The sequence below is a fragment of the Myotis davidii genome, unplaced genomic scaffold, assembly GCF_000327345.1.
Source record: "Myotis davidii unplaced genomic scaffold, ASM32734v1 scaffold44, whole genome shotgun sequence".
In the NCBI taxonomy this organism is placed as follows: Eukaryota; Metazoa; Chordata; class Mammalia; order Chiroptera; family Vespertilionidae; genus Myotis; species Myotis davidii.
The window spans coordinates 1,348,278-1,373,057 of record NW_006299705.1 but is presented as its reverse complement, the minus strand read 5'-3'; the positions used below and the strand labels follow the sequence as shown (position 1 = coordinate 1,373,057).

Sequence of the window (24,780 nt, the reverse complement as noted above, 5' to 3'; positions counted from 1 at the left end):
CCTAGATCCTCAGTCAAGGTACTGGGACTGCCCGAGCAAAACAGATGATGCCAGACAATGCCGCCGCCACCTCCCCTAGTCTCTCCCTATTTGCCTTCCATCGTCCCCCATGAGGAAAGTTACACGATGCTCACATAGTTCTTGTTTGAGTAAGTCAGTTTCACCAAATCCCTTCTTTTCCCCCCATCCAATAGTCATACAATATACAATTTTAGCCAAGTGAGTTTCAAATACTCTTTAGTCCAATGCAGCCATGACTGCGAGAAAATCAGCTTCGGTATGTGTGTCACCAAATCTGGCTGTCACACATCACCTACTCACACTCTGGAATATCACTTGCTGAGAGAGCAGGGGTGTCACCTTCCAGGAGCTTCTGCAATTCACCTGAGATACCGGCGCTCTTGTGTCACAGTCCTCAGCATGAACTCAACTGTGAGTTGGACATGGTTTTCATTTTTCAGATTCAACCTTTTAAAAGTAAAGTTTGCAAAGAGCAGCTAAACAAGCTGTTTACAGCTAATGCATCTCTGTTTGCAGTTGGGAATCCAATAGGGCAGCCAAAGCTCGGCCATCTTCCCACAGGCAGTCTACTTGTTCCTGCCAGATGCTCACTTCCCTTCTCCTGGGCACAGCATTTGCCACTGCCCACTACTGAGCCTCTAGTTTTTAATCATTTTTAGCCCCCTATACTTCTACACTTCGGTCAGGGACTAACTGGACCCTTCCTTCCTTCCTTCTTAATTTCTGTATCGATCCATTTCATCTACCTTCTCTTTTTCCATTTCCTCCAGATGCTTTGCCCTCTCCTCCCATTCTACCTGCCAAGAATGTGAAAGAACCACTGGGGCGTCCCACTCTCCACTGCAGTGGAATCGGGTCCCCGCCCTCCCTTTTGAGCAAAACACCAGGCCCTTGCAGCATCCACAGAGAGTGGGCCCATCACTGCTGGCTCACCATAAATGGAATCCTACTATCACTTCTCGATGAGGTGGCTGGGGCACTGGCTCGGAAGAGCTTACTAAGTGCTGTCCCCTGGAGACATTAACCCTCCAATCAACATTCTCGGTGGATAACTAGTGGCCAGTAGGATTCCTGATGCTCTGATGGGTTAACAACAACAATACAACGTCAATTCCCAGCGTAATAAATTAAATAAAATGTAAAAGTCAACTCCTCAGTCACACTAGTTACACATCACACATTCTAGAAACAGATGTGGCTGTTGGCGACCACAGAATAGTGCAGATTCAGAACATGTCCATCGTCACAGAGTTCTATCGCAACAGCGCGGATGTAGTCTATGAGATCACACTACACTCACATCAAACATTTTCAATAATACAATTCAGCAAAGACATCCCTTGACCCCACATGTATCAGCCCTGCCCTAGAGACCGAACAGAACGTACACGCGTATAAAACAGCAAAACAGGCTGACAATGGCCTTGAGGAAAAGCGGTTTTCAGCTGCAGACTCCAGCTTGGCATCTGCCTATTGCTCACTGCTGGCTGCCCCCTTCTCTGAGTCAGAAGGTTCTTTTAAAATCTATTATCATTTTCTTTGCATAAAGTCAGGTACCTTTTTTTAATCCAAAAAAAGTTTAAGTTAACAAAAAGCAAATGTAAGCACGAGGCACAATCATTCACAACCCTTTCATAAATCACCGGGTTAACGTCACACACGGTTCTGTCTCAAACCCTTCCCTACAATCCTCCTCAGACACAATGATGTTACTGACAACACACCCGGATTAGGTCAGGCTACCACAATTTCCTTCACGCGTGTCTTCTTTACCCAGCAAGTATACCAGTTTGAGAATGAAGTGAGTTTTCAAAACCTGAAATTAAAATAATCCTGGTATGCCCTATCCGGTTTGACTCAGTGGATAGAGCGTCAGCCTGTGGACTGAAGGGTCCCAGGTTCGATTCCGGTCAAGGGCATGTACCTTGGTTGCGGGCACATCCCCAGTAGGGGGGTGTGCAGGAGGCAGCAGATAGATGTTTCTCTCTCATCGACGTTTCTAACTCTCTATCCCTCTCCCTTCCTCTCTGCAAAAAATCAATAAAATACATATTTTTAAAAATAAAAATAAAATAATCCTGGTATTTCATACGTTTACCAGCCAACACTCACCCCCACCAGCAATTTGTCTTGGTAAACATTATTCGGAGCTAGCATTCCCGGGTGTGTGATGCACTGGGTGGATGTGACATCCTGTATACATGAGCTAGGGCCACGCTCGCGGCTTTCGTGGCCACAGCAGCCATCCAGATGAACATGCTGGCCTGCACCTCTCATCTCCCCACTTCCAGAAGTCAATTCTTCCTCTTACCTTATATAGCAGGAATAGTAAAGGCATGTGGGTTGCTGGGGATGGTCTCCGTGTCTGTTCCAATTTCAGGAGCTCCACACGCAAAGAGTTCCAGCAAATCACTGCTGGCTCATGGCCAAGCTACCAGCAGCTCAGCCAACCACCCCTGAGGGTGCTTCCTCCTCCCCGGCCTCATTCTTCATGATTTCCCAACTGTTGTAACTGCTTTGTCGAGTAGCTGCCAAATGTGCCCATAACGCTCCATGGACCTCCAGGGAGCACCCCGACCTCTAGGTTCTGCGGGACCACCCTGGGCATTGTCTTGGTTTTCCCGATTTCACACCAGCCTGAGCATTGCACCACCACCACCACCACCACCGCCACCTCTGCAACTCCTACGACTGCTTGGCCCTTGTGCTTTCCAGGTATGTGACCTGCCTCAGCTGTGCTGAGCCTGAAGACACCACCTAGGAAAGTTGGTGCTTATCTGCTTTCCACTTAGCACAGAGGCCTTCAAAGACCACCCATGTGGCCAGACGAGGCCTCTGCCCAGCCTATGTATGTCCTCCAACCCAACAGCCTTATCAGGCTGTAACTCAAAGGAGGACTCTGGGCCTGGATTAGTCCTGAAGAATTAGAAAATGTCTAGGGAAGAGCTTTGTGGAGGAGCCCTCAGGGCGCTGTGAACTAGCATGCCTGTGAGCAGAGGGGAATTTCCAGGCCCACAGGAAGGAGGCCTTCACCTTGCCCAGGGGCCTCCCGGGGCCTTTGAAGGAGACCAAGGGTAAGATCCTATCAGCTCAGCTCCAAGGGGCCACACGGGGGTATCAACATGAAATAGTGGTCAGCTTGGGGATTCCAGGGCCAGGAGGAAGGACGTTATCAGTCCCAGTTCCACGAGGCACTCTCCGCGAGGGGAGTCGCTTCACCTGAGGGCTGTGCCTGACAAGGTAACATAGGCCAAGTCCCCAGCCCCAGCTGGCTCAGAACAAAACAGCTCAGGAAAAGCCTTCATTGCTTTGTTTTGATGGTTTTGCTTTATACATTATAAATAGAGACTCAACCTCTGAGGTCATTGCATAACTAATGCTGCAAAGAAAATGTATCTGAGGGAGTTTCAAGAAACAGACAAGGCTCCCAGGAAGGAAGACTTTCTTTTTTAAATATATTTCCTTCTTGTCCTCCATGCACCTGGGACGGTGCTGCCCCTAGCAGTGCAAGGGGAAGCCATATTTTGGAACCTACCCAAATCTAGACTGTCCTGGTCTTCATGCTCATTCAGTTGAACCACCAGGCTTTTCACGCCCTGGAAGAGATAAAGTCAGGTGTGTGTGTTTTTAATGCCATATTAATGCTTCCTTATTTTTGTAAACTAGAAAAACAACCCCAGAGAACACCAGTAAAGACATGTTACATGTGCACCACACATAAACAGAAAACTAGTCTTGTCCTTAACTGATAGTATTTAAGAGCTAAAAATACGAGACGGACCTGTCCCAAGCTGAAACCTGCCTGCGAGCTCTCCATAGTTTCTTTTGCTCCAAGGCTCTCTCCCAGGTTCACTCTAGCAAGGGCCTTACCGGCACACAGCTACTTATCAGTCCTGAAGTACAAGTTTTTTTTGGAAAATCTATTATGTCATCTTGCATACACTACTAGAAAGATAGCTAGGTATGGTCATAAACATTAGAGATGGAAAATTCGATAAAGAAAAGTGAATTTCAAGTTATTCTGAATGTGGCGTGGGGCACACCCTTGAGTGTGTGTGTGTGTGTGTGTGTGTGTGTGTGTGTGTGTATGTGTGTTGTTGTTTTTTCTTGGGGGGGTTGTAAAAAAAATTACTACCACCAGATCTTCACTTCCACTTTAACTTTGGGGAGCAGCACAAAGAAAAAAAAGGGGGCCAGGGAGTCATTACCTTTCCATCCTCCTGTTCAGGTGAAGATCTACTGGACACCGAATTCTTAACCTCTGCAAAAGGAATAATTCTCATCAGGATCTGCTGATGAAAGCTTTCGGTTTTCTTTTTAAATAAAAAAAAGAAAGGAAGGAAGAAACTAGATGAAGAATAAAAATGAACTGTCCAGAAACTGTCTGCATAAAACCAGGTATTTAGATTAAGCTTCTTAAAAATCAACTGTCTGCAGAGCAGCGTATCTCATAACCTTACTGGCCACACTCTGGGATTATTTGTGTGGACCAAGATGTAAAAAGCCCAGGAGCTCTCACAGGAAATCCTGAAGGGGGATAAAGCCGGTCATTAGGTAAATAAAGGCCCTTGATACAGGAGGAAGGCTGCTCACTAACGGAAGGCTCTTCAAAATAGCACAGATTCTAAGGCCATATCTTGTACCCACCTGAGGAAATCCCGCACATCTATTTCCTCAAATACCAGAGATTTCATGTTTCAAACGAGCACCCTTCATTCTAGATGCAGTCTGGCCTTTCCTGGGGCACCAGGGAAAGTCTAGAATGCCAGCACAGCCCTTAGCTCAGCCTCGGATGGTGGCAGGCTCAGCACTGACAAGCCGCAGGCATGCCGGTGCCCCTCTCTGAATAAAGGTTTTCCTGGAAATATCAGTGGTCAGGATGTTCTGGGATGTTCAGGAAGGTTCACTTAGGGGGTATTTTTCTCTGTGCCTTGACTGATTGGTTCTCTTCCCAAACACTCAGTTGCCGGTAAACAAGGTTCCACTGTTGTTCAATAACCACCAACAGCCGGTTTGGGTCCAAAGAAAATAAAAGGGCAGATGGCTAAGAATCTTTGCTCTGAATTTGTATTAACATCCAACATTGTGGGCCCCAAGGCCCTACTCTGGGCCCCTCAGCTCCCCTGCCCCCCTGGCCCTGCTTAGAGCTCATTATGGGGAAACCCCACTGCTTTTCCCAGCAGGTCCATTAAGTAGGCTCTGCCACACTTATTCATTTAAGTCACCGCAGGCCTCAGACCTCCAAGTGGGCTTTTTCAAGCTCTTCTCACTGCCTGGCAACATGTTGGGAGTTTTCTTCCGTGTGTCTGCTTAGAAAAGTATAAGGGATTCATTTACACCTTGAGGCAAGGATGAAGCAAAGCAGTCAACTTTCTCACTGGCATGAGGGGTTTTTAACAATCTACATCACAAAAACTTTGAATTTGCTTTTCATCGAACAAGTAATAAGATATTAACACTCCAAAATAGTGTACGGTTCTTGAACTCATAGTCACATTAGCTCCACAAGGAGAAATGAAAAAGCAAGCGCCTCAATTGTGTGTGGTCATGTCAACGGACCTCAACCGGGAATAAAGACAGAGCGGCAGCAGACACACAGCCCAGGCAGCTTTAGTTCCCCGGCATCCTGCCTACCTTTACATGCACACTCCACACAGGCCTCTAGGTGGCAGCAGAGTAACACCGGCAGGGCAGCATGGCCAGCAATGTGTGTGTCAACGAGGCCAACTTCACAATGCAAAAGCCTGCTGTGTCAGGGCCTATGTCCAAAGCTTTTCATCCCACTGCACAGATGCAGAAAGCTGATGTGGAGCACCCACTATGTTGTTTACCACATTGTAGTAACATAGTAGGGCTTGTTTGTTTGCTTGTTTGTTTTGAAACATGTATACACAAATCCTAAAAATTAGGTAAGCGGGAAAGATATCAGCAATGCATTAAAGATGAAGGGAAGGGTAACCAGAACCAACGTTTCAACAGACACGCCTGCACAGATATCCGAGAGCCACACACGTGTTTATTTTGTCCTTGACAGAATATTCCTTTAAAGCCATGTCAGACCATATGCTCTTAAATTAGGATGATTCTGCATTCCTAAAGAATTCTACACCAACACTGATGATTCAGAAGAACAGTGCACATTTGATTCAAGATGGCTAATGAAGAAGGCTATGTCATCTGGTAGTCCAGCATGCAACAGTAAAGAATGTGTTCACCCTGGTAGTGTGTTCTCACCCCAGCTCCCCGCCCCTCTCAAAAAGCTAGGTTTTGTTCATGGCCAGCTTACATTTTTTCCTTATAGTCTAATGTAATTTTGTTTAATTTTTTAAAAACTATATTAAAATAGGCAAGTCTTCATAAAATTTGTATTCCATCATTTAAAAGATAATTTGCAAAGTTATAAAACCTTTATACTAAAATCATTAAGATATTTGTGACAGCCCTAACCAGTTTGGCTCAGTGGATAGAGCGTCAGCCTGCGGACTCAAGGGTCCCAGGTTCGAGTCTGGTCAAGGGCATGTACTTTGGTTGCGGGCACATCCCCAGTACGGAGTGTGCAGGAGGCAGCTGATCGATGTTTCTCTGTCATCGATGTTTCTAACTCTCTATCCCTCTCCCTTCCTCTCTGTAAAAAATTCAATAAAATATATATTTTTTGAAAAGTGACAGCATAAATTCAGGATAACAATGTATCATTAATTAATTTAGGTCTATACAGAACTGCATCTTAGAGCTTTCAAAGAATTTGGCACTCATTCTACTGGGGTTTAATTAAATTGCTCCAGGAGAGTTTCTGCTAAATTACTCAGATCCTTTTACACTCACCCACTGTACCACCAACTGCACTGTGCAATCAAACCACTCATTGCTATAGCAACCTTCAGCAGATAATGATATCAGTAACTCCAAGCTATTCTGTTTTAAAGACCTATTAATCTTGCTTTCCAGGCCCACCCAGAAGTAAGAATTACCCCCTCTACTAGTAAATCAGACTTACCAACTTCATAAACATACCTTTTTATTGACAAGCTGCAATAGAACAAGAAATAATTTCTAATAATCATGTTTACCAGTGACACTGCAGCAGCAAACAGGGTTTTCAAAACAGGGTTAAGTGGCTATAAGATTTATATCAGTGTCTTAAGAAACAGATTAGCCTAATAGATTTGAACTCTGTGCACAAGCCTGTCTCCTTTTGAAAAATGGGGCCAACCAGGCTAGACTTAAGCAATGAAAAAGCTTACATTGAAAATTTAGAATGCACAGTATTCTCCTTTAACTACCATTTGCTGTGCCATCTGACTCCTCCCCGAGGAGGAGGCAAGAAGAATCATGATCAGAGCCAGCCAGACAACTACTGTTGTTTCATCCCTACCCTCGGGTTCAACTGTCCACGGTCAAGTGCACAACTGGGTTATGTTTGCAGGGCAGCAACAAAGCACAACTAGAAACAAGGGCCTTGCTCTCAGCTTGCTCCACTTGCCCCACAAATGCCCACAGGAACCCTTAGGGTGGTTCATAGTCTCTCACTGAATCTGTTTCTCCCTACAGACCAAGAGTCCCGGAAAGGCTGGGTCCAAATCGATTTGGGTCCAATGCCTGTATCCCCCAGGGCCAAGCAGATTGCAGGGCACACTGTAGATACTGAATAAGTGCTTCTCTCCTCCACCTGGATCTGGTGGCCCACAGCAGTCAATGAGATGTGGTGGGTCGTTAGGCAACCTGGGGGTGAGCCAGGGAAAAGAAGCCTGCTTATTTTTTGAGTTATTCCTTCAAACACTTTCAATACTAGCACTATTTTGATACAACTCCAAACTGGATCAGACCGATGAATGCTTTTCCTCTTGCCTCCTCCCACCCCCTCACCTCTGTCAGACCCAGTCTACCCTTTCCTCTCTAGTTATGCACTTGTGTTTCACTTATAACGACTTCATGCCCACGTGTCACTTTAATGTTTTAGCCTAAATGCATGTCCTATTCACAACTGCCAGAGATTCAAAATGGTGAAGGGGACAAATGTGAGAAACTATCCAACACTATTATTTCAGAGGCTACGACATCACCTTGACCTTCCGTTTAGTATCCCAATTATGTGGGGGTTTTGGCCCCTAAAAGTGGGAATACTGATAAGAATAAGCATGGACTGGGAAAAACACTGAGGCATGTATCTATAGAAATATCTCTGTGAGCCCTGTCAGTCCTCAACCCTCAACATTCCATTTAGTTCAACAAGCAAACCAGGCCCCCACTGACTGCAGCATCTGCAGCCGGGGAGAGCGTGTCCCGGTGAGAGAAGAAATTCTTGCCCCTCAGTAACTCAAAAACATGTTCCTTTACAATATCATTTTTATATTTGCACTCTGCTTTCTTTCAGAAAGAATTTAAGCCATCTGTCTTTGAAGTACAGTTTTTAAAAACAATTTGTGACACTTTTGAGCCAAAAAAAACTTAAGAAATTTTGAAAGGGACTACGAATAAGCAATCAATAAAATCACTGTTAATGTTTTAGTGTATACTCCTCTCCAGACATATATTTTGTCACAGCTTTATTGAAATATAATTCAATACCATATTATTCACCCACGTAAAGGCTATAATTCAGTGATATTTAATATATTCAAAGTTGTGCAATCATCACCTCAATCAATTCTGGAATATTTTCATCACCCCAACTTGAAACTTGGTACCTATTATTACTCACTACCCATTTATCCTCAACCTCCCCACTCTCACCTAATCCTGGGCAACCAGTAGTCTATGTTCCAACCTGAGGGGTTTGTGAAATTCATCAGTCTGTTCCACACTTCTAAGTCTCTGGATCTATTTTGTTCAACAGTTTATTTTGTTCATTAGAGTCTACATATGAGTGAGATCATGTGACACTTGTCTTTCACTTCATTCCTTTTTATCACTGAATACTATTCTGTTTTATGGATACACCACTGAGTCCACCCTAGCCACGTGGTCTAGCTGGAACTCATAATGACCAAGAGTTGACCAGTTGTCAGAGACGGGTCAAAGTGCTCCATCTTTATTTTCTCATTTAAGTCTTGCTATGAAGGAAGTATTAACTGACACTCCCACGCCACCATTTTCCACAAAAGAAACCACAGCGAAGTCACTTGCATAAGCTCTGAAGGCAGTCTGTGGCAGAGCTGAGAGGGTTTTAGCAGTCCGCCTGCTGCTGGTGTGTGTCATCAAGACGTGTCTGTGCCTGTGGGTCCCATATCTCCCATCCTAAGAGCTTTGTGAGACAGGCCAGCCCTCTGGAAGACAGTTCATTTAAGGCAATGGTTTTAATTCTGCACTTTCCATCACACAAATGCTGGCGAGAACCCTAGACCAGCAGTCCAAAGGCTAAATAGGAATAAGCCTGTCAGAGAAAGATAAATATCACATGATCTCACTCATTTATGGAATATAATGAACAACATAAACTGATGAACAAAATAGATCCAGAGACAGAGAAGCATTGAACAGACCATCAAACCTCAGAGGGAAGGTAGGGGAGGGGAGGGGTAAGGGGGAGAGATAAACCAAAGGTCTTGTATGCATGCATATAGGCATAACCAATGGACGCAGACACCAGGAGGGTGAGGGCATGAGTCAGGGGTTAGGGGGGTAATGGGGGGATAAGGACACGTATGTAATACCTTAATCAATAAAGAAATTTTAAATAAAAACAAAGGCTAAATAGGTCAATGTTCTGTTCTAGAAGGGTGGTGGGTATTCTACAGTGCAGTGAGTTCTGACTGCCTGGGACCTCGGACAAGTTATGTGACCTCTCTGTGCCACACTTGCTCATGTATAAAATGGGGGAAACTGGTTCCTGGCCCCCAGAGATATCCCTCTCTATAGTCACTGGACTGTGTGTTCCATGTTCACTCACAGCTGAAGCCCTAGCACTTAGAACAGTGCCTGACACACAACAGATGCTTGAGTGACATTAAATGGTAGTCAACTCCTTGAGATCAGGGTTTTCCCTCTTTGGCTTTTTGGTTACTGTTACATCACCAGTGCCTGGCACAAAGTGGGCACTCAGTAAATGTCTATTGACTGGACAAGTAAACGAGCCTACAGGACTCCCACCTGTCTGCTAGGCTGAGCCCTACGTTTGGATCCATGGCCTCTCCCACCTTCCACAGGGGGTCATGAGGAGGAAATCCCTCTGAGCCTGCCTGCAGCTGCTGCCTCAGCCCTGAAGGAAAGGACCTCACCTTCTCTCCTTTGTGCCTGGAACTCATGTTCCAACCCTAAACCCCTGGTGGTGGTGGTGGTGGTGGTGGTGGTGGTGGTGGTGGTGGTTAATGAGAATGTGGAAGATATTAATGGAGAGAAGCCAACAAAGTAAGAAACTAGTGACACGAAGGCTAAGACAGCAAATCACACAAGGAGTTTTAAAAACTACAAAAGAATAAAAAAGGAAATGGATTTACAGAATGGTCAATGGTATCGCAATGGTTCTCTTTGTTTTATGGCCCCATAGACTCTAGGCACGATAGCTTCCCAAACAACAGTGTGTGGCGAGGCATGGGTGATCTGGAAACTCAGCGTGACCGTGAGTAGTCAGTCCCTTGCCCCAGTCCCAGTGTGAGCATCACTATACAAATGGATGGAGAAAACCCAAGAGACAGTGAAAGGGGGGGAAATGAGGTCTAGAAAGGACAGGATCAGTAAAGATGAGGAAGCAACATTCCTAAACTACCCTCCCCAGCCCACTTCCATGAGATGCAGAGAACTGTGAAAAGAGATTCTTTCATGACCAACTTAGAGAACTGTTAGGTTAAACAGGATTATACTGGCTTCTTGACTGCAAGACTTACTAGAACCTACAAAACATTAAATGTATTCTCAATCTCCAACACAGGATTCATATAAAGAATTTTTTACTTATCTGGTCAAAGAATCCTTATTTTTCAGAACATCTTCCAAGATTGGTGTTCTGAATAATGCTCTTTGGAAATCCTAGTGTAGGATAGTAAGGCACAAAATAAGGGCCAAAAAAAAATGCAAGGGACAAAACAGAGTCAGTTGAGAGGTTAATAAATACTAATAAATTTAGTACTAATATTAATTAATAATTAGCTTATTCATCCCAGCATATTAAAAATGAGATGACCTTTGGGCCATTTAATTCATTTGGAATAACTTCCCATCATTCTGGAAGTACAGCTACAATCATGAAATTATGGAACATAATTGGTTCAGAGACAATAATAAAACCATGTATCACACTAATAGGAACAGCACAGTAAATTTCTAGGCTAGAGTTATTATAGTCTTTTAATTAATGGCAGCTACAAGCTTAAGGCATCCCCCTCTATTCACTGCTGCAGGAGGAACAGAAAAACATGAACTATTAAGAATATTTTAGTAGATGTCAAAGGGAAAGTTTGCTTTTGGAGTTTAAAGGTGGTAAAAAGCAAGCTCTTATACTCAGAATGTTTTGTTCTTCCAATTGAGTCACTTCCAGAGTTATGAATGGACAAAAAACTAATTGAATATTTTCACTTTAGTTGAATACTGCCCTCTGCTGGGATGTGCATACAGTTTCTAATGTCCAACAAGCATATAGAGATTAAAGCATTGTCTAGAGCAGTGGTTCTCAACCTTCCTAATGCTGCGACCCTTTAATACAGTTCCTCATATTGTGGTGATTCTCAATTCCATTGTTACAAATTGAACATAATTAAAGCATAGTGATTAATCACAAAAACAATATGTAATTATATATGTGTTTTCTGATGGTCTTCGGCAACCCCTGTGAAAGGGTCATTCGACCCCCAAAGAGGTCACGACCCACAGGTTGAGAACCACTGGTCTAGAGGATCTATAAAATATACACATTGTTTGAAGTTAGAGGACTTGAGTTTCTGTCCAAATTATTTTTCTTATCGGTTGAGTGACTGCAGTCCAACTGACAGCAAGGTATGTATTAACTTGTCCATCCTGTAGGCCAGTGGTCGGCAAACTCATTAGTCAACAGAGCCAAATATCAACAGTACAACGATTGAAATTTCTTTTGAGAGCCAATTTTTTAAACTTAAACTATATAGGTAGGTACATTGTTATTAACTTAATTAGGGTACTCCTAAGCTGGCCTTTGCTAAAAACGTCCTCAATCTGATTGAGGTACATTCGCTGAGGTCGCCCCCTTCCAACTCTCCCACCCACACTCGTCTTGTCTACTTGTTTCGTCTATCTCCTTTCCTTCACCCTCTCTATTTGTCCACCCCCCACTTCTTCTAATGCCACGTCTTCAAAATAGACTCGCCCGGGCCGAAAACCAACTTCTGCGCATGCGTCACAAAGTTTCAATCACACTGTAAATGCACGCCCACATGTGGTATTTTGTGGAAGAGCCATACTCAAGGGGCCAAAGAGCCGCATGTGGCTCGCGAGCCGAGGTTTGCTGACCACTGCCCTAGGCCCATCGAACTCAACCTAAAACTGAGTACATTTTTGTCATGATCCTGCTTCCTGTAAGGTCCATCCACCCAGGGACACACCAGGAATTGACTTTTTCCCTCACCATGACACCCATGGGACATACTACACCTTCAGGACAGAACCCACCTGTCCCCACCTCTTCACACTCATTACACTGCTATGATGCTGACCTTCTTCTGCATGACTTTCAGCAGCTCCCTGGCCTCTCCGATCCATTCTCTACACTCTCACAGTGACCTTTCTAAAATAATAATCTAACCTCAGTTCCTTCAAACAGCTTCCCTGTCAGGGTAGATTTCCAGTTCCTTGCCTGTACAAGTCCTGCTGACCTGCCTCTGTCCCGTTTTTGCCTCCTCTTACCTCTTACTCCCTCTCCTCTCTCTCTCTCTCTCTGTGTCTCTGTCTCTCTCTCTCTCTCTCTCTCTCTCTCTCTCTCTCTCTCTCTCTCTCTCACACACACACACACACACACACACCATACTCCAGGATTGCAAAACCACCTGCATCCCCCACCCCCACCCCCCCACTCCCCAATGCATCATGCATAAACTGGTTCAGGACTCTGTACTGCATATATTTCCCCTGTCTAGATTCCCTTCCCTCTATTAGATCACAGCTCCAGGGTCACCTCCTCCAGGAAGCCTTCCATCACACTCTACAGAGTTCTCATCGAGCTAGAGCCACATTACTCCTGCAGCACTTATCCTAATGTGCTGGGACACCTTGTTTTCCTGCCCCAATCTCGAATTGTTCACCCTGTAAGGGCAAGAACTTAGAATTTAAGTACATATTTAGACCTTATTTTTGTCCTCAATTCGTTCCATGGTGTAATACAGGGGAATAAAAAGACAAAAGACATTAATTAAAAATTGGAAGCTGACTTTTAAAAGAAAAGGATAAACAAGGGTGAGGGCTTAAGAAATAACGGTAATGCAAAAACGCATCTAGCAGTACCCTACACATTTGCAACTGGCTGGCCAGAAACTTAGCTCCAACTTTTCATCAGCCAACTAGAAGCAAGAAACCTGATCTGTTCCAGTTAGAGCAGTAAAGCCAGCCAAATGCTCAGAAGAAGCCAGCATTCCTGACATGAGACAGGAGAGGCTTCCCCTGCAGGTCTTCCAAAGAAAGTGTGAAGTTACCCACCGCCGCCGAGGGCAGGCCGGGCAAGCGGCAGCTCCCTCAACGGGGCCAGCACGTCACCCACAGGAGAGAACAGTGAGGGCCCTTCCATGGGGCCCCCACGGGTGCCGCTGGGTAGGGAGCTCAGCTGGTGAGCTTAACCCAGGAGTGTGTGCAATGTGGGTGGGCCACACAGGCATCCGACAATATGCCAAACACTTTCCTTCTCCAAGATAAAGTTTTACCGAACATGAGATCAAAGAGTTTAAGATTATACTACCTGACAAATACCTGGAATGCAACTGACCTGTGTTGCTTATTACAAGAAGAATCAAAGGTATAAACCAGCAGTCAACAACTGGTGGCTTAGGGACAAGGATCTCGTCCTATTTTCTCTCCCTAACCCCAGCATCTAGTATGGTGGCTCTCAGCCCTCTCAGACTGAGGCATCAGTAGGATTCCATGTGTTACGACGTGGAAAAGAGGAGTGACAATGTGTTGCCCCTTTACATGAACAGATAGTTTGTAATGCCCCCTCCACTATCCTGGATTTACAAGATAATGTACCCAAATAATAACCCTATCTTCACATATAATTTCAAAAAATAAAAACAATACTCTAACATATAAAGCAAAAGGAAACTGATAAAAGATAATACGTATTTCAATCTACAAAACCTTTGCCCTAACTGTCCTTGAAGACATAGTGATGTAGTCAGATTCTTGGAACTACTGTTTTAGAAAATAAAACAAAAACAACAATAAAAAAGTCCGAATCCATTCCATATAACAAGTATGGGCATGTGCAACGATAGAGGTGAGAATGCTCCCTAGAATAACAACTTGTGCTTATTACCAGGACTCCCTAACAGATCAGACCTATGTGTGTATGTAAAGAGGAAAGAACCTGAATTGAGGTAGAGATTGCTTGCCCAGGTAAACTTCTTAGTTGGAGAAAATAAGAAAGTACCACATCCTGGCAAATAAGCTGGGTGCTATGCACAAGTGCAGCATCAACATGATTCCATGTGTTGTGACATGGAAAAGAGGAGTGACGATGTGTCGCAAAAATTATATCTCCTGCCAGGACTCCCGCCTCGAGTAGATTTGTAGCTTCAGTCTCTGAAGCTTCCTCAGGACGGTGAACCACACATGGGGCAGGACAACCCGGGCAGGGCAGGCTGTCCGTACCCTGCAGAACATCCCGCAGCCCTGCCCCTTGCCTCTACATGCCAGGGGTGCTGCCCGCAGCCCTCGGGACAACAGAGATACCTTCATGTCTTCCAACTTCTTCAAGACCCATTACCCAGCACAGAGTAGAGGCTCCACAATGTGAAACAAGCTAAGGAACAAGCGAGTGATGAAGGACTGAATGAGATGAACAAACCGAACTTGAAAATGAGGGGGGTAATCGGTGTGTCAGGAGAGTGCCCTGAAGATCAGGAGTGTGGGAGGACCTGGCCCAGGACCTGGCAAACAGCACTCAGTGGATGCAAATTGTTAAACAGAAGTGGGAAAAGAGTATATTTCATGTGACGCTGTCAGAGGACCCAGGGGCCACGTGCTAGCCCACAACCCTGACCTTATTCTGCCTCTTCTTCACTGTGCACTTCAAGCCCAGGGAGCCGGCTAGTCTTGTGCACTTTCTGAGCTCCCGGGGGGAGAAGGAGCATGCATACCTTCTTCGGTTTCTGCAGCACTAGAAGGCATATCTGATTTTTCCTCTGGCCTGGTTTCTTGCTCTTCAAGAGTCTAAGGAAGCAAGAGAAAAAAATCACTGATTACCAAATGAGGCCTCAAATCTGCAACAAAGAGATAAAAATCACATTCAAGGACCTCGGAGCAGGGACAGCCCAGAGGCATGGTCTGGGGAGGTGGGGAAAGATAGGCAGCACCCCAGGAAGACGGTGAGAGATGTAGGGGGAACCTGGAGGCATGGGCCAAAACCGTCCCTGAAACTAATCCTCTCCTGCTTCCCCGGGTCACGACAAGGTTCTCAGAACGTGATATGTGAACCAAAAGGGAGACAGAGAACAGAAAATCTTGAAACCAGAATGAATGGCCACTGTTGCCCTAACCAGTTTGGCTCAGTGGATAGAGCGAACTCAAGGATCCCAGGTTCGATTCCGGTCAAGGGCATGTACCTTGGTTGCAGACACATCCCCAGCGGGAATGTGCAGGAGGCAGCTGATCGATGTTTCTAACTCTCTATCGCTCCCCTTCCTCTCTGTAAAAGGCCAATAAGATATATTAAAAAAAAAAAAAAAGAATGGCCACTGTTTTGTGCATCTGCCCACCTCGACCAACCCCCATCTGCACCCTAAGACACAGGGATCTCCAGGACCCAGATGATGGGGAAGGACCACAGCCCTCATGACAACAAGGCTGAGCATGGGCCTTGGGCTGCACGCTAACACACACAGGTGCAGGCTGTCCCTGGCCGAGACTAAGCTTGTGAACCTTAAAGAGAAGCTGTCCTCTTTGGAACCCTCTGTATTTTCTATTGAAATGGATTTCCCACAGCCAGTGAAGATGTGAAGAAAAACAGAATTATGTGTTACTGAGTCACATGGCAAAACAACCCAAGACTGCATCAGCACATGCTCCAAATTGAACACATGGGCAAACCTAGAGGGCCCTACCACAGACACAGATGCCTGCAACCCCTTGGCATGACATGACGTGTATCATTTCTCAGCATTCTGATGGACAAAATGCTGCTACAGGGAGAGAGCTAAAACTGGATTGAAAGACAGAGCTAAGGTTTTTGCCTAGTATTTAATCTTCTAATTTCTCCCTTCACAGTTTGGATATGTAGCACCAACCTGTCATTGTCTAACGTTTAATAGCCACTACAAATTTCCAGTCCACCAGTGCCAGCTGTAAGAGGATGTGAGGACACGAATCCTTTGCAAGTCTGAACAAGTGTGGCTCTGAGTGGGGTCGGCCGAAGGGCTCTTGGGTGTGGCACAGCACACTTAGGTTCTGCAGCAAGGTTTTGCCGTTGTTCTGGAAGCTGCAGATAACTATGCAATACCCAAACCCTGAGACTGAAGTTGCCTCCTTAGCGACACTGTGGTTCACCAAGGATGAATTAGCCCCTCAGATCAAGTCAGATATAAAAACAGACTTTTAGCCTGGCTGGTGTGGCTCAATGGTTGAGCATCAGCACATGAACCAAGAAGTCCCCAGTTTGATTCCCAGTCAGGGCACATGCCTGGGTTCAGGCTAGATCCCTGGTGGGGTGCATACAGGAAGCAGCTGATCAATGTGTCTCTCTCATCCATGTCTCTATCTCTCTATTCCTCTCCTTTCCTCGCTCTCTAAAAGCAATAAAAACATATTAAAAATAGACTTTTAGAAATCTAAGACTTAAGAAAGCATGAATACTTATAATAATGCATAATCTCATATTTGTTACCCCAAATTGTAAAGCTTTGGTGTGGATAACCTATATAACAATTACCACCTGTTCACGTTTAAAATAACATCTAACCAAGTAAGAAATATGAGCCACCAAAAAATTTAGATTCAATAATCCCATAAAAACATTTGGTGGGCAGGTAAGAATTAATGCCTTTGGATGTTCTAAAGAATCAGCCTTGCTCCCTCCTGGTCTCCCCAATCACTACGCAGCCACACCCCTCGGGGTAGGAAGAAAAAGAGGGGTGCTAAGACCGGGAACAAAAGGCCATGCCATTGTAACTGATTCTTTTATCAACGTTACGTCATAAACAAACTTTCTCAGTGTTGTTCATGAAGTGAAAATCTCCAAGTAACTGGAAAGCAATTTCCATTTGGTCTTTGTTATTGTAAAGTTCACTATGAAAGAATATTAAAGCATCTACATTTACTCCTCCTAAATCTTCCCCAAGGTTGATCAGTCCTATCTCAAATGTGTTATGCAAAATCACAAATCCAAACTAAGAAGTTGGAGGATTTTATAATGGAAAGAAAGTCCAATAATGTTTGCTGTACACAGAGCTTGCTTCATCCTACTCAGGAGTGTGTCACCAGGTGCCGTGCTGCCATCTGAGGACACACATGTTGCTGAGCTCCGCCCTGAAGGGCCTACACGGAGCAGAGTGCATCTCGAGCAGTGCTGCTTCCCAGGCCACGCCTGTGCCCGGCCAGGACAGCCACACCAGGTGCCAGGGGAGAAGCGCAGGGATGGCTGAAGGCTTAGAATCTTTAAATGACAAGTACCTGTAAGCAAAACAGGAAACACCGTATGCCAGAAAATTACACACTAAATGTCCTAAAACCCAACAAAAGGAAGTAGTTCATACTCTGAAGAGCATGTTTCACTCTAGTTGTTTAAATAAAACCCTATATGGTTGGTTTAAATAAAAGCCAACAATAATCTGCATTTTAGAGATAATGTTTTGAGCTAAATCTTTCATTTGGCAAGAACTGTGGTAAGCAACAAGATGAGCCTCCTGAACTGTGTGCTCTGTGTAGTCTATACCCCATAAAGCCGAGCCTTATGAATGGACATGCTTGAGAGCACAGGGTCACGGGATCTGTGGGTGGACCCTGACGCCCCTGAGCACTCTCAACTAGACTGACTCAGCCCTTTTACTCAAAAGAACATTTTGCTTAATAATAATTAAGAGATGTCAATATTCTTTATATTCTTCCAGATTCCATCCAAAAAATAAAAATAGTGAAGATGAAACATCTTAAACCCTGAGAAGGGTATGCTATGATGGCACTCAATGCTGTGTGTGGGGCCTGGGGGGGCTGGGGGAACTTCTCTGAAAAAGAACTGGTTTCAAGTGTCGAGACCCCTCTCAGGAAGAATCTGTACCCTGGGACAAATGCTTAACTACACCTAAGCCATAAGAAACCCACAGTAGATATTACACAAGTAACATTACCCTAAATACACTGCTTTAGATAAGAATTACAGCATAACCAATACATTAATAGAAAATATCCAATGTCAGAATTTTTAAAGTCCACCAATGACAAAGCAAGCTCATAAAAAGCAAAAGAAACAAGAACACTATATGAATTCCTATTTTCTACTACCCAAATATTACATAATAATCTTCATTCTCCTGTGTAACAGTTTCCAATTCCCTGCCCCCCAAGCTTCTATTAGGAAAATGCTGTCCCCCAAACAATGAGTGCTGCCTGCACTCGCCGGGCGCGGGTTATTGTACACTAGAATCACGGGGCACAAACCTTGACGAGAAAGGCTCTATCCCAAAAGTATTTCCTGAAGAGTTTAATGTCTGCCTCCAACAAATGCTCGGCCGTGTGGTGGAGTGTCAGGGTCAGCGTTCCTGAGGCGTGGATATACTGCAGGAAGGCATCTTCGCTGAGCTGCACTCGGGAGAAGCCTGGGGAACGTCTGCCCTGGAAACTGAACGCCACAAATCAAAACCCACACACAGCTTAGGAAGCACCCGCCTCCAAATCCCACTGCCCCTGATATCACAAATCCAACTGGCAAACAGGTCCTCGAAAGCCACCTGCTGACAGTACCAGTAAGTACATAGTCATGGAAACAGGCCCTAATAGAGCCATCTTTCTTTTTCCACCGAGAGGAGATATCAATTGAAAAGCCATTTACATATATCATATACCTTAAAGATTTATATAAATAATGAAACAGTATTGACTTTATCTCAATATTTCATTCTCCTTTCAATCTGAAAAGATGCCTCTCCCTTTAACGGGGCCCCAAGTAGAACAAATTAGCAGGCAGCCACCAGTTTATTAGATGATTACAGTGGAAAACAGACAGGCTCTCCAGGGAACATGGTAAGGTTTGGATGTTACAAACAGTGAGATATTCAAAACACACTGGCCTGCTGCTGTAAGTCATTTTCTCATGCAAATGAAAACATGCATAAATTTGATCCTATTTCATTCTTGAATACACTCCCATAAACAAAGACACAATATTCCCAAACTAAGTTCCTGAATATCCACTTATTTCCTGTTCTGTTTTGGATAAGAACAGTTCCGCATTTATTGGCTACATGTAGGCTTCATGGGTAGTATCATAGTATTCGGGATGGCTTATCAGCTGATGCGATAAAAAGAATAAAGAAACCTCAGGAGGAAAATGTGAGTGGCTCCCAGGTGACAGCCCTCAGCATGTCACACCCCCGCAGCTCGCTCCCAGGTTCCCTGTGTCACAGAACTCGTGCTCTGCCTCTTTCCTCTCCACGGCCTCATTCTGTTCACAAACGTGTGTCTTTCAGAAACACAGTGTACTTCCAATCCAATAAGTGTTATCTCCATCATAGGGAGTGACAGGAAGAGATCCAGAAAGAGCACTTATGCTCTAAGGTTTGGGGCATCTTCCTAACCTCTTGGCACTAATAACTGGCAGGGTCTCCAGAATCGTCCAGGAAACAACTTCCTATTCCAATGACAAGCTGCTGAGACAAATGGACAATGGCCTTGGAGCCTGAGCAATCAGATCACTGCTATTAATTTAGAAAATGGAAGCTCTAAATTTAGCTGACAGTCAGTCTACTTCTAATCCCACCCATGAATGGATTTATTAGAGGTGTAAACTTTTAAAACACATAATATCTTCTGGCCTTGGGCCCAGAAGAAAAATAAAAGCTACAAGATGAAGAAGTCAGCCTCCAGGATGTCAATGGAACAGGCACTAATCGAAAGAAGCAGTCCTGCTGGGTCATGGCAGAGCAAAGAAAAGGGCAATTCTCTGTGGGTGGGTTATTTCCTTGGTTGGTGGCCATTTGACCAAGTGAGGGGGGGAACACACACAAAAAAGAAAGCTCTGACTTCTACTCCAAGACCCATATATGGCACACCCAGTGTGGCTCAGTGGTTGAGTATGGACCTATGAACCAGGAGGTCACGGTTCGATTCCCGGTCAGGACATGTGCCCAGGTTGCAGGCTTGATCCCCAGTGAGGGGGTGCAGGAGGCAGCCAATCAATGCTTCTCTCTCATCATTGATGTTTCTCTCTCTCTCTCTCTTTTCCTGAGATCAATAAAAATATATTTTTTATAAAGATCCATGAATGGATCATAAAACCATAAATTAATTACATTGAGTTCTATGAGCCAAACAAGAAAAACAAGTCCATTAATACTATAACAATGCTGACAACACTTAATATTTATGTAGCACTTTGGAATTTTTAATATACCTTCCCATTTGCCTGAAGGATGTTTTTTACCACATGTTAAGTGAAGAAAATTGCCATATATGAATCCTCTTTTCATTGCTTAAGAATAATGACCAATCTGAACCATGTAACAATATACTCATAATTCACTGAAAGTGTGGATATTATCATCAACATAGACAACATTACAGCTGATAAATTATTTCACTAGATCCTGATAACCACCCATTGACTTTATAGTGTTTTAGGGTTTGTCTGTCAGTCATTGGTTCAACAAAAACTTACATTTTTTCAGTGAGTGTTATGTGCTGAACACGGGGGTGGGTAAAACATAAATGGTTTCACCTCTCAGATTTAGGAGGGAGACATATGAAACAGGTGATCACTATATATGTAAAATTCTAAATTACAGTGAATATTGTGAATAATTTTAGTCACAATTACTACTGTGAATTAATAATCATAAAGGACCATAACACAAAAGGCATTTCGGAAGAAGTGATATGTAAGCTGAAACCCCCAAAATAAGTAGGGGTTATTAATTATTATTAAGTATAGCTACCTATAGAGACTTTGAGACTTTTTTCCCTGCCTCTTCCTCCCCCATAAAGTGTTAATGCCAAATATACCTGTATATCTGTGTATGTACTTTATACATGAGAACTAAAGGTAAAACATAAACCAGTATTAGCTTGTGGTTTGGTTATCTCAATTTTTTCCATAATGCTCTGCAGACCTTATAGAAACAGATTACGAGAGAAACTACCAAGTAGCCAGACTCACTTTGTGATGCTGTCAGCCAGCGTGGAGTGCCCGCCATTTAAAGCTAAGTCTACTGGCGTGGTACCCTCTTCATTGGGTAAAGCCAAGGCCTGAACGCCCCCCGGGAGACACACAAGGAACTGGGACAGCTTCGGCAGGCCCCAGCGCACAGCCAGGTGGAGCAGGGACTCTCTGGGAAGAGTAACTGAAAAGAAGACAAACCCATGTTAGTCCGTTTCCAAACTCGGTCTCACACATGTTATCAGAGACCACGCATTAGACATAGTAAGAACGGCAGAGCTGGAGGAACCACCATAAGCATCGAATCCAACACCTCATTTACAGACGTAGAGAGCTCAGTGATCTGCCCAAGGTCAGGTAGCCCGTAGCTGCTGGAGCCAGGTCCCCTCGGTGCTGGTACAGGGTTCTTTCCACCACTAGGGGGCACGTCCGCATCCCCTTTCACTCAATTGCAGCCAAGTCTTCCAGGGAAAACAAGGGCTGGGAACAGACCACACTTTGGAAACAGACACCCTCTGAGAAGATGGTGCCACTGCAGCAGGGCAGGCTCCCAGAGGCCAGCGCTGGAAAGCAGCCTCCGTTTCCACCCTGTCCTCTGGTGAGAAACTGGGCAGAAATGGGCTTCACATGTCCAGGAAACTGGAGAGCATGGCCCCCCCAAACTTCACCCATCTATTAGATCTGAGGGATTATTTCAATGTTGCCAAAGCCACCCAGCTCCTGGTGTAGCTGAGTGTCTTGGTTTACTTGTGGTGTTTGCCGCTCTATATATCATGATTGTTTCCTGGCTGTATCATCTTACAGGTTAAGGGGGTCCTTGAAGTTTTTTATTCCTAACATCCAGCATCCTATCTGGCAAACTGAAGTCATTTGGTATTTGTGGAGTCGAATGGCAAAATCTGAGTTATGTGTGTGTGTTTAAAATGCCTGGTCTGTATAGAGTCCGTGCACCTGTATTTCTATGGCAATGACCCAGTGTCTGGAACCCAAGTCGTCCATGATAAACATTATGTTGGAAATATGCAAAAGAACTAATTTGCCTACATTTAAAAAAAGCCTCAGGCTGTGAACTCCGTAGACATCAAGACACACCTTAAAACAAGCCTAATCTTAACAAACTAAACATGAGAATTCTAACATTCAAGATCTGTTGGAATAAACATGCAGTAATTTATTAGATTATGGCTCTGTGTTTTCTAAAATGGTTGTACTAATTCATATTTTATCTGGTAATGAATGTAAATTCACGAGGGCTTGGTAATTTATTTTTCAATCTTCCAACCTGAATTTTTGCTAATTGAAAGGCATAATCAAACCTTATGTAGGTATGATAATAACCTTACATTTGGACTGGGCAGTAAATATAAATCACTGTCCTCAAGTAATAAGCAAACTGGCCAACCCTGCACATGGCCTCAGGGCCTCTGGAAGGCCTCCTGGTGTGCGCCGCATTCCATACAGCCTTTTCCTGAAAAACCCAGGGCAGGGGTGAACACTCTTAGGACCTTGATGTCTTTGAGGCGCCAGCCCGGTTTTCCAGGCAGAGAAACTGAGGAGTGTCCGAGTGAGGGGCCTGGGCTTTGAGCTGCCTCCCCTGCCTGGGGCAGATGAGCCCCTATGCCCCGATGGGAATGCTGACTGAACGACACGGCCTGCTCAGTTCCTTTTTGTGTCTGGGTGATCTTGCGCCCAGGATGTTATACGTCACACCTTTTAATGTTTGCCATTAGAGCAATCCTTAGTCATTCTGTTGTGGTTACCCTTTAGTTCAAATAACTCCTGGCACCAGCCAAACAGGAAGAGACCTATTTATTGGGGGGCAGGGGAGGGGGGTGAGGAAGGGGTGTTTCATTTTAATTGAACACCTCCACCTCTGCCAAATTGCATAACCCCTTTTCAAAGCTGGTCTTCCTGGCTGCTGTTAAGAATCTGAAACTCTCTAACAAGAAGCAGGATAATTTATATATGTCATAATGTTTCCTATTTCAAGCTGTTTGCCTGATTCTGTGCTCAGAACTTTTATACTGAATGAGAAAGCGCTCTCTTAAAACATTTCGCTCAGTTTCTTCCTTTTTTCTTTTTTTCTTCTTCCAACATTAGAAGATCTCTCTCCCCCTGCCTTCCATCTCCCAGGAAGTGGGCAGGTTCCGGAAGAGGGAGGGGTGGGCAGGGGAGGAGGGCGGAGAGTGCCTTCTGTTCTCTCCCATTGAACACGATGTGAGGATGGAGCCAGAAAGGAGAGGACAGGGAGCTGGACTAACAGAACAGACCTGGAAAGCTCTCTTGGTGGAGGAAACAGCTCCCCCTGTCACCCACCCCAACCCCCCAAAAAACCCTCCCATTGTTGGTCAGACTGAACACACACGTACACAATAAAAGACACAGTTGTGTTAAAGGTCCTCCCCAGAACAATTAAAACAGAATTTCTGGGTCAGAGTCCAAGCATCCATCTTTTCTGAAGATTCCCAAGATTCTTATGCAAAGTCAGGGTTGGTGTCTCTCACCTTAAATAAATAAGTGGTTAACAAAATATATGTTTTCTATTTATACCTCTGTCTTCCCAATCAGCTTTTAGGTAAAAAGTTTCACCAAAAAATAAGAACAAAAAACAATGTCTGTGACTTGGGCAAGTTATTTTAAATTCATATTACTTACTGCTAAGCCAGGATATGGCCTTAAACATTGAGCAAAATATTAAAAACTACTAAAATATTTTAACATATTAAAGCTAAAATGTGATGGGCACAATAATCTAGAAGTAAATGATATTTTTAAACACAAATTAATTCAGAAGTAGTTCTACATTGTAGGGTTTAGTAATGTTTTGTAACTCCTGAGTGGAGCCACTAAAATATATTCAACACTGTAAGTTTATAAAGAATAATTTTTTAATTCACATAAATCTAATTCATTAAAATAAGTAATTCTGGTTTCCAAAGTCACACACATGTACTTCACGGAAGTCTCAATTTGAGCATCTAAGTCATTCAGTAGATACGCACTGAATGAAACTACTGCGATGGTAGCCGTGAGGAAACTCCATGTTTTAACATGACCCTTTCTCCTTTCTTCCCGTCCGCTCCCTTCCTTAACCACTAAGTCCTCAGGACATCAGATTCTGGTCAGCATCAAACTGTGGCAAGAACAAAGCCGCAGGTCTTCTGACCACAGAAACAGAGTTTGGTCAAATTAAAGATAACATCAGCCCCAGGCCCATGACCTTGTGAACCACTCCCTCAGGAAAACAGATAGAACAATGCCATGTTTGCTGTCAGGATCTGATG

General features: G+C 44.2%; 1 protein-coding gene across 1 annotated transcript in view; it reads right to left on the bottom strand.

The window, feature by feature from the left end:
- The window catches only part of ARHGEF28 (Rho guanine nucleotide exchange factor 28), a 219,306-nt gene that overhangs the window by 130,462 nt on the left and 64,064 nt on the right, over positions 1-24,780 (bottom strand). Inside the window, exons 4-8 of the mRNA XM_006775561.2 lie at positions 21,497-21,680; positions 18,784-18,964; positions 15,273-15,345; positions 4,230-4,282; positions 3,557-3,617 (exon numbers count right to left, since the gene is read on the bottom strand). Coding sequence (XP_006775624.1) covers positions 3,557-3,617; positions 4,230-4,282; positions 15,273-15,345; positions 18,784-18,964; positions 21,497-21,680 — 552 coding nt within the window. The remainder of the gene's footprint in view (positions 1-3,556; positions 3,618-4,229; positions 4,283-15,272; positions 15,346-18,783; positions 18,965-21,496; positions 21,681-24,780) is intronic.